A 10,447-nucleotide genomic window follows, 5' to 3' on the forward strand; every position below is an offset into this window, starting at 1 on the left:
ACACCTAATTCCTTTCAGGATCTTCTTTCTTAAAAAATAATCATAAGAAACTCATCTTCTGATTTAGATAGGTCTTCCTATAAAAGCTGGTAGGTCTAGTAGCACGTTGGAATAAGAATGTGGCACCTAGAGGCACTGGCATGGCTCTTACCTGTCTGTGTGAATAGGAATGAACGTCTTGAGATGTCTTTTAACTGGGTGTTGTACTTTGCACTTCTGAAGGGATCCGTCTACATCGCATATGTGTTCTTTTCAGCTAGCCAGTTTGTAGTACTTGCAGGTAAGTGTACGTGTCATCTTACTACATAAATGAGCTAAAAGCTCACCCTGCTTTGCACTGATAGGATTAGAAATCACTCCGCTCTAGCAATGTGTTTCACATTGATTATTAGATCTTATTTTTTATTTATTTTATTGGGGAACAGCCATGGTCATTGGTTACACATTACTTGTATGCTACAATGGCATAGTTGACTCTTTCAGGTTGGGTACAGCTCACAGTGGCCCTGGATGGGCAGCCTTGATGTTATCAGCACCACGCTCTAACCAACGGAGCTAACCAGTCACCCCTTAGATCTTATTTTTGTTCTCCAAAATAAATTCTCCAAATTTTGTTCTCCTAATAAGACTGTTTCTCTTTGTAAAGCTTTTCCTTTAAATTGACCCCTCCAGGAGACCAGTATTATCTTTAATTTTCTAAAGAGCTTAAGGAGATTTGGATATTTTATATCTATATTTATTCATGTATTTATTGGCTTGCTTATATTTATAGAAATATATTTACATATTTGTAGTCAAGTGTGTATACATGTACAGTAAAAATAAGATTAGCTGAACTAAAATGAACTTGACAGTTACGGTTTGTTTCTTATTTACTTTAATATTCAAGCCATACATTTGAGCAGCAAATTGATCCAAAATACAGTCTGGACAGAATTAGTGATAAAAATAATACCTGGGTCTTAAATGTTCAATAATTTCATGGTAAATACATCATAGTTTGTGTCAAGATGATCCTGTAGTAGATTACAGATGCATTCGTGTTTTGGATATTTAGTTATTTATTCATTTGTTTCAGAGGTATACAGTTTATTTTTATGCCAGAGAGAACATTCACATCAAAGTAAATAATATCATCTGAGATCATTTAAATCTAGTAATTGTCCGTAAACCTAAGCTCACTTTCTCAGGATGGATATGTGAGTTAGGCCTCTATTCATTTTCTCTAACACAATGGTGATTTGTCTATAAGCTAGCATTAATCCCTCCCTCCTGTATCTCCTGCTTTATAAATGTTCATATGGATTTTTTTTACATTGTGGAATTTCAGGCTTTTGCATCAGAGAATGTCTTGTTCGTTAAACTTAAATAAGTTTACTATAGTTGCCATGTGCTTCCTATAAAGAGCACAGCTTTCTGTTGAGTACGCGTGCGTGCGTGTATGTGTGTGTATAGCATATATTATTTTCCTAGGCCTAAGTTATTTACTCAGTTTATACCACAATATTATTCCACATTCGTTTTGATTATGTCTTTACCATCAACTTAAAATGTTAAATTGAAAGCAGGGCTTGCAAATTAATTTAGAGGAATGAATTCAAGTTGTTCATGGTAATGCTTTCTAAAACCTCTTCTTCCTCCCCTTTCTCTCTGTCTCCTTGCAAAGACAATATGGATGATAATGCAAATAACTTGAAAGAAGGCAGTAGAGACAATCCTGAACCTCTAAAGTGCAAACAAGTGTGGCCAAAAGGATCAAAGCGTGCTCTATCTAAGTGGAGGCCAAACAAAGAAAGGAAGACCGGATTTAAACTGAACTTGTACACCCCACCAGAAACACCCATGGAACCTGATGACCAGGTGACAGTGGAAGAACAGAAGGAGACTCTGGAAGACAAAAGCAGCCCCACTCCCACCAGGATTGAGGAGGAGGTCAAGGACGCTCTAGAACCCCTGCTGCCTCGGGATGAAAACAGGAAGGAGGAAACATGCGCACCTATAAGTCCACATAAATCACCAGGTGAAAAACTGGAAGACAATCCAATCAAACCTGAGGAAGAAGAGGAGGAGGAGGAGGAAGAGGAGGAAGAAGAGGAAGAGGAGGAGGAGGAAGAAGGAAATGGAGAAAAAGACTCAGGTGGAGCTAAAGGTCAGGATAAAGAAGAACCAGAAGTCTGTGCAGACAAAGAAGCCCCCTTGCACTTGGGTGATCATGACGAGGAGGAGGAGGAAGATGAAGAGCCATCTCACAACGAAGGTCATGATGCAGATGATGAAGACGAGAGTCACATGGAGCCTGTGGAAGCAGAGAAGGAAGAACGCCCTAGAGAAGCCTTCAAAGAAGTACTGGAAAACCAGGAGGCTTTTTTAGACCTTAGTGTCCAGCCTGGCCATTCAAAACCAGAGGTCTTAATGGACTGTGGCGTTGACCTTGCTGCTTCGTGTAACAGTGAACCTAAGGAGCTTGCTGGAGACACTGAAACGGCACCTGAATCTGATGAGGAAGCCCCTGAAGAACAGGCCCAGAAACAGGACAAAAAGAACAGTGATGAAGTAGATTCTGAGTTCAAAGAGGGAAGTACAGCAACCATGGAAATCGACTCTGAGACCGTACAGGCAGTTCAGTCTTTGACCCAGGAGAACAGTGAACAGGACGACACCTTTCAAGATTGTGCCGAGACTCAAGAGGCCTGTAGAAGCTTACAGAACTATACCCATGCAGACCAAAGTCCACAGATTGCTGCCTCTCTGGACGATTGCCAACAGTCAGACCACAGTAGCCCAGTTTCGTCCGTCCATTCCCACCCTGGCCAGTCGGTACGCTCTGTCAGCAGTCCAAGTGTCCCTGCCCTGGAAAACAGCTATGCCCAAATCAGCCCAGATCAAAGTGCCATCTCAGTGCCATCTTTGCAGAACATGGAAACCAGTCCAATGATGGATGTCCCGTCAGTTTCAGATCATTCACAGCAAGTCGTAGACAGCGGATTCAGTGACCTGGGCAGTATCGAGAGCACAACCGAGAACTACGAAAACCCAAGCAGCTACGATTCTACGATGGGTGGCAGCATTTGTGGAAATGGCTCTTCACAGAACAGCTGCTCCTATAGCAACCTCACCTCTAGCAATCTGACACAGAGCAGCTGTGCTGTCACCCAGCAGATGTCCAACATCAGTGGGAGCTGCAGCATGCTGCAGCAAAGCAGCATCAGCTCGCCCCCGACCTGCAGCGTAAAGTCTCCTCAAGGCTGTGTGGTGGAGAGGCCTCCGAGCAGCAGCCAGCAGCTGGCTCAGTGTAGCATGGCTGCTAATTTCACCCCACCAATGCAGCTGGCTGAGATCCCTGAGACGGGCAACGCCAACATCGGCTTGTATGAACGAATGGGTCAAAGTGATTTTGGGGCTGGGCACTACCCACAGCCGTCAGCCACTTTCAGCCTTGCCAAACTACAGCAGTTAACTAATACACTTATTGATCATTCATTGCCTTACAGCCATTCCGCTGCTGTAACATCCTATGCAAACAGTGCCTCTTTGTCCACACCATTAAGCAACACAGGGCTTGTTCAGCTTTCTCAGTCTCCACACTCCGTCCCTGGGGGACCCCAAGCACAAGCTACCATGACCCCACCCCCCAACCTGACTCCTCCTCCGATGAACCTGCCACCGCCTCTTTTGCAACGGAACATGGCTGCATCAAATATTGGCATCTCCCACAGCCAAAGACTGCAAACCCAGATTGCCAGCAAGGGCCACGTCTCCATGAGAACCAAATCGGCATCTCTGTCACCAGCCGCTGCCACCCATCAGTCACAGATCTATGGCCGCTCTCAGACTGTAGCCATGCAGGGTCCTGCACGGACTTTAACCATGCAAAGAGGCATGAACATGAGTGTGAACCTGATGCCAGCCCCAGCCTACAATGTCAACTCTGTGAACATGAACATGAACACGCTCAACGCCATGAATGGGTACAGCATGTCCCAGCCGATGATGAACAGTGGCTACCATAGCAACCATGGCTACATGAATCAAACGCCCCAGTACCCTATGCAGATGCAGATGGGCATGATGGGGACCCAGCCATATGCCCAGCAGCCAATGCAGACCCCACCCCACGGTAATATGATGTACACGGCCCCCGGACATCACGGCTACATGAACACGGGCATGTCCAAACAATCTCTCAATGGGTCCTACATGAGAAGGTAGGCAACAATGGGCAGTCACAAAACCCCCTAGGCATCGCTATTGGGTTGACCTGCACAAATACCTTCGAAGAGTACGATTTCAAAACCAGCAATTGGTGTGAATGCAAAAACTTTTGTTGGCACCATTTATTTAAAAAAAAAAAAAAAAAGCTGTATGCAGCAGAAAGCCTTATACAAGTTGTTTTTCTTTTTTTCCTTTTTCTTATTTGGTACCTTTGTTTCTGTTACTTTTATATGAAATTCTCTGCAAAGGAAGGCCTCTCTTTGGACTATAATTGGAGGCAGCCACTTGTTGTGCCTGCTTCCATTAAACAATGTGGATATCAAGCCCCGCCCCCCCAGATTATCTCTTTTGATAATACTAAACCTAGAGCTTTTTTGTTTTCTTCCCTGTCCACTCCATGTAAATGCCTTTAGCATTTCAGTTATTGTATATTTTGTTTAAGGTGACACTTCAGCATGCCGCTAATGTCTTTGTTAGTGACAGTGCATTTTGTAGTACTGTACAAGTGTTGTGCTAACAGTAAGCCATTTCTTAAGTTTTTTGCCTTGATTAGGGTGCCCTAATTTGAGGGTTTAAAAAAAAACTATATTTTTGTTAATTATAAAAACTGTAAAGAGCTATAAAAGCTATTCCCATTTGGTTAGTCAAAAGGGTTTTATTCTAAATGTTTGGTGTAAAGTTGAGACCCTTTTCCATTTTGGTGACAGATTTCTTTGGGGAAAAAAGGCAGCTTTCTGTTTTATAAATGCAGACTTCTGTTTATTGAATGAAGCATATCTCAGTGTTTATCTGTCAGGTTTTGAAACATTTCATATATGTCCAAATACTTGGCAGGATTTAAAAAAAAATAGTGAATTTGGTGTAAAGTTGCTATTTTATGGAAATGCCTCTAACTTTACATTTTCATTCCATCTGTAGATTTTTCTATCTTTATAAAATATTGGAGTTATTTTTTAAGGAAAAATAGAGAAGTAGCTTGTGAATAGCTCAAACTAAGCTTACAAATCGCATGTAAAAAAGCAAAAAAGTGATTTGTGTCTGTTTATATTGCTTCCTTTTTTGTAGCCTTTGTACCTGTACAGGGTGACTGTAAGGGCCAAACAGGAGAGGCGTGATCCTTGTATGAAATGGGAGCCAGCGACACTCTTGTATTTATCTGTTCTCTTTTTAGTCAGTCACTTCAAAAAAAACAAAAAACAAAAAAACAAAAAAAAGCTGTACATTTTAACATAAAATAAATTATGATGAGCCATTTTTAGCCTCTTGTGTCCTGTCATATTATGATTGATAGAGAATGACCAATTGAACTGTATCATGTGTCACATCTCAGAACACATAACACATTTTGGGAAAATAAATTATTTAGTGTAAATTGGAGCTAAGAGATTTTCTGATTTGTTTTGACTTTGGGGGAGGGGGTTGGCAATAAATAAGAGTACTATCTAATAAAACCATCACATATACCAAATACCTATTTAATAAATTAATTTATAATGGATTTTAATGCTTTTCATGAAAGTTTATTTTATGCTAGTGCATACCTTCTGTATGCCAATCATTGTCTTTAAAATAAAGTGAATTTGTTTTTTTCTTTTTGACTTTGATCTTCATTTGCAAAGGGATTCTGCAAAAATCTCCAGTTGCCTCATTTGTACAGTCTGTATAAACTCCTCTTAGGACCAAGTACAGTGGTAGCAACCTTCATTTTTTTAAAAGAGATTAATACAAAAAAAAAGCACCCTATTTGGGATTGAAAGTTGGAAAAATCATTTTCTTATAAAAGGTGTGAACGTTTTGCTCTGTTGTGAATGAGTGATTGCATGTTTTCTTCAGCGTCAAAAGTTTAGACCAAAAAAAAAAAAAGTCAATGTTCTCAAACATTATTTTATGGATTTCAGAGAAAGTTCTGTCTGACTGTTAAAACAGTTGATTTTTCAGGCAACAGGCCGAGAAATGAATGCTTGATTGACTTGGCACCCATGTGAAACGGGCCCGTTAAGCAACCTCTCCAAGTGTCTAAACATGGTGCTCACAACTCTCCCATGAAGCCAGTCACAAATTTTATGCCTCTAGGAGAAAGAACATTGCTTTTCCACTAGTGGTTCAACACACACAAAAAAACAGGTGTTGTGCAGGTCACAGACACAAACCTTAAAGGAGACTCCGAGTAAAACTCTGAAAAGGCAGGAGCGTGCCCAGAATCATGGGCACTACAGAGGGAGGCTGCCAGCGGGGTTTTGCCTTGTGCTCTAACCCTTATGCTTTTTCTCTCATAGTTACAAAGCATTCTGAGCTTAGTGCCGAGAGTTTATCTTTTGGTCCCTTCCTTCAACAACTGCAGTCAATGAAGGAAAACCTGTAGTGGCTGAGGGAGGGCTTCCAAGAAGACACTTGTGCAGGAGCTGCCATCGCAGAGTGGAGCAGAGAACCTTTCAGGTGCTGTGCTGGTAGGAGAGGAACTCTCTAATCCACCTTTGGAGTGGGAAGTGATGGTGTGCTGCTTGTTTGCATCAACTCCTGTGTCATTTCCGGAGCAACCAAGGATCTTAGCACCCCAGCGGGTCCGCACATCAGGCAAGAGGCTGCCTGGGCCTGGGAGGTTGGGGTGGGGGCCTGCTAACAATTTGGAAGCTATGCAGAAGTTCCCAAAGGCCTCCCCTTGAAAGCTTCACCTATTTGTTTTTCCCCCTTGTGTTAAGATGCTTTGGGGACTGAGATTCCCCTCTGCGTTCCCTTTGGCAGTGGCTTGTGAATCACACCCTGGTCTGCGTGATGCCTGAGCTCCACCCCCACATCCTGCCCGCCTCCTGTCCTCCAGGGAGCTATGGGCAAACCCCAGTCACTGCCCCAGATCTGCCAGACCAGATCTGAGAACAGGACCGGGCACTCCTTGTATCTCCGGCTCCTTAGGGACTGCAATGCAGCATGGCCAGGTACGGGAACCCCTCTGCTGGCCCCAAGTCCCAACATTCACTGACAGAACAGAAGGGCTTGGCATAGGAGAGGAACTGCTGATCTGAAGTGACCTCAGAAAACCCTGCCGGCTGCTCCTCACTAACCCCCTCTCACTAGAGAAATCAGTTCAGACCTAAATGGGAACTCCAAGGATCCTGGAAAACAGGAACTTGGATTCATCAGGGCTGAAATACAGTCACCATTAGGTTCAGATTAACAGGTCACATCTTTTAAACCCAGTAATGTGTTCTTTCACTTATGAGTCTCCACAAGTTGCCAACCTTTCCTCTTGAGTAGCTCAATGGTGCTGCCAGGAGTGAAGGCATCTGCCTTCCTTGTCAACATTCTGTTTTAGGAATAATGACTCACAATATTGTTACAGAGTTTTAACAGTCCTCCTACGGGATCCACACACCCATCCTGTGCAGGAAATTGGGCAGTTGTCTCCAATTTACAGAAGAGGAGATTGAGGCTCAAAGAAGCTAATTGCCCAAACTTAGCTAAAATTTGTGAGCTGAAACAAACCCAGTTCTCTCCAAATCCCAGCTTTTTTTTTTTTCTAGAACACTTCACTCTGCAAAGGCCTAACTTATTATCTCTCTGACTTAAAGGCTTAGCTAGTAAATTCATGATCCTTTAACAACTGTTAAGTGCTGTACAAATACAGGTTACTTTGTTGTTACAAGCCAGTTTGGTCTACAGTCAATACTCAGAGTACAAGTACTGTTACCTTATGAAGCAGTACCTTCAGTTTCTTTGTACCCAGGCTCCCATAATTCCATGCTCCTGTTTTTGCTTCTCCCTTCTCTGTCCCCTTTCCTGGATCCCCCTCGGCCACCCAGGCCCAGCTCTAAATGTTGACGGAAGCACGCAGACCTGGGGCTTCCTCTCTGTTTTATCTCATTCAGTATGGTGACTTAGAATCCCACTTCTGTACAGAGAACACCCGAAAGTATACCTCCTGCCTGAGCTCTCTGTAGATTCAAAGTCAAATGACCTGGAGCACCTTTTGTATGTCTTACAGAAGTGACGTAACTGGTGCTCTCTAGCCCCCTGCACCCACTTCTGCCCTGATCAACCCCCTCTTAGTATTAAGGCACCAGCAAGAAACCAAATCGGTTGTATTTCATTTCTCCCTCCCCTCTCAGCAGGTACTGTCAATTCTCCAGCATAATTCCAAAATAATCTTGAGATCACCTTAGTCCAGATCACCTTCCTTTTTCCTATCAACAGTTTCAACAGCCTCCCTAACTGGTCTTGCTTCCCTTCTTAACTCCCTACAATCCATTCTTCATACTTCAGCCACACTGCTTTTTTTTTTCTTTCCAGAGTGGTCTCCTTAAGACATAGTTAATACCTTTCCCCTGCTTAAAAACCTTCAGTGGTTTTTCTTTGCACTTGGAGTAAAATTAAGTCTCTCTACGCCTCACCTTCCACTCCCCCCACCCCAATTCACGAACTCTAGCTTCACCAATGGCCAGTTCCTCAAACCATAAACACACTTTTGTGCCACCTCGGGGCTTTCACCTGTGCTGTTCCTCAGCCTAGAATGTTCCTCCCCATTTGGAAAGTGCGTTCCTTCAAATCTCAGCTCACCCCATCTCCTCAGGCCTTCCAACATCCAGTGTAAAGTGGGTTTCGCCCGATCCTGTCCCCTGTTGTCTATCACTACCTGTTTCCCTCATTGCACTTTGTCACAACATGCATTTTTGGTTTTACTTTTGGCTTCCTAACCCAGTTTTTGTCATTTGGTAGGTCCTCAATAAATACTTAATGACCAAATGAATATTTTACTTCTGAAGACTTAAAACAGTTTTGCAAAAACTCCTGTTCCTACTTTCTCCTACCTCTGGCTCCCGGGAGCCATTTCGAAGAGACTAGACCTCCAACTTTAAAGTTCTCCTCTCCTGCTCGCCTCAGCAGGACTCATAGCCCCCACAAAGTGGAGGGGGGAGCATGTAGGAAGGTGTAGAGACTTACGGGAACACCAGCAGTGGACCTATAGGTGTTCCATCCTTTCCACATATGGATGCATTAAACGTTAACGATTTCATTAAAATGGAAATACTGATTCCTCTCTGGAATAGATCAGACCTAGAAGATAAATGAGTTTCAAGGGAATTATTAGGATCCTGTGATGAGAAAGGCTAGGTGGGGCTCACTATGACCCTAGAGTCCCTTTGGGTATACATCTCTTTTCCAAGAGTTTGTGTGTGGTTCCCCTCATACCCAAATCGGACCCGATGCCTCTTGGGCCAAAGTGAGTCACTCAGAGCAGATCCTGGGCAGTTCCAGGAAGCCAGACCAGCTGTGGAGCCCAGGCCACAAGTCCTCCCCTCTGGCACAAGGGCAGGGCAGCCTGCCAAAGGTGACAGGGTTACCCTTGGGTGACTTTGCACAACTGCTGAGCCCCTGGACCTTATCCTCCCTCCATCAAGAACTTCCTTTTTCATTCTGCTGAAACCACAACCAAATTGGAGGATTGGGCCCCTTTTCACCTTTTCCCCATAGGCCTTTATCACACTCTGCTTTCTCTAGGCAGTTTTGGTTTCTGGTCCTTAACTATAAACATCTCCATCAGCATCTCTCTTTGGGTTCTGTCTGGCTTATGGTTCCTAGTTCTAGAAGCCATCTCTACCTGCATAGTGCCTGCTGCTGTTCTCCACTCAAGAATGAGAATCACAGTCCTAGTGACTGGCCTAACTCTCGGTGGTGGGAGACCCCCACACCTGAGCTCACCCAGCCGCCTTGTTCTCCCATTCCAGAGCAACCACATTTGCAAATACTTTCTGGTGTCACAGAAAACAAGAATCAAAATGAAAGGAGCTTCCCTGAGTTCTGGTCCCCTACAGAGTGTTGCCTCCCTCTTTTTTCAAAATTATAAAGCCAAACACTTGTCCAAATTTACCAGAACTTATTGAATTTTTCTGGGTAGTGGCAGTTCTGGCTAAGATTCGGAAGAGCCCTGGCTCCCTGAGGAAGGTAGGGGACCCCAAAGCAGGGGTCACTGTGAAGCCCCACTCCCCACCCCTACCAAATACCTGAGCCTGGGGATCCCATTGAAAAGAGGATGCAAGAGACAGTGAGGAAATGCAGATGCCCCCAAAAGGGAACTCACTAATACGCTGTACAAGCTCTCCCCTAACACAGCTCTGCCAGGCACTTTTCTGCGGTTAGAAAATCAATTTATATTTTAACATTTTTAAGAATGTGACTTTCAGACAAAACCAAACATATAATCACAGCATAGTGCCTACACATTTTTAACTCCTTTTCTGCT

General features: G+C 43.7%; 1 protein-coding gene across 5 annotated transcripts in view; it reads left to right on the forward strand.

The window, feature by feature from the left end:
- The window catches only part of KAT6B (lysine acetyltransferase 6B), a 190,097-nt gene extending 184,294 nt beyond the window's left edge, over nt 1-5,803 (forward strand). For all 5 annotated transcript variants that reach the window (XM_019626100.1, XM_019626090.1, XM_019626081.1 and 2 more), the window contains exon 18: nt 1,667-5,803. In XM_019626100.1, the coding sequence (XP_019481645.1) occupies nt 1,667-4,209 (2,543 nt within the window). In that variant the 3' untranslated portion in view covers nt 4,210-5,803. The remainder of the gene's footprint in view (nt 1-1,666) is intronic.
- Nucleotides 5,804-10,447: the final 4,644 nt, after the last annotated feature.

Source organism: Hipposideros armiger, unplaced genomic scaffold, assembly GCF_001890085.2.
Source record: "Hipposideros armiger isolate ML-2016 unplaced genomic scaffold, ASM189008v1 scaffold_15, whole genome shotgun sequence".
In the NCBI taxonomy this organism is placed as follows: Eukaryota; Metazoa; Chordata; class Mammalia; order Chiroptera; family Hipposideridae; genus Hipposideros; species Hipposideros armiger.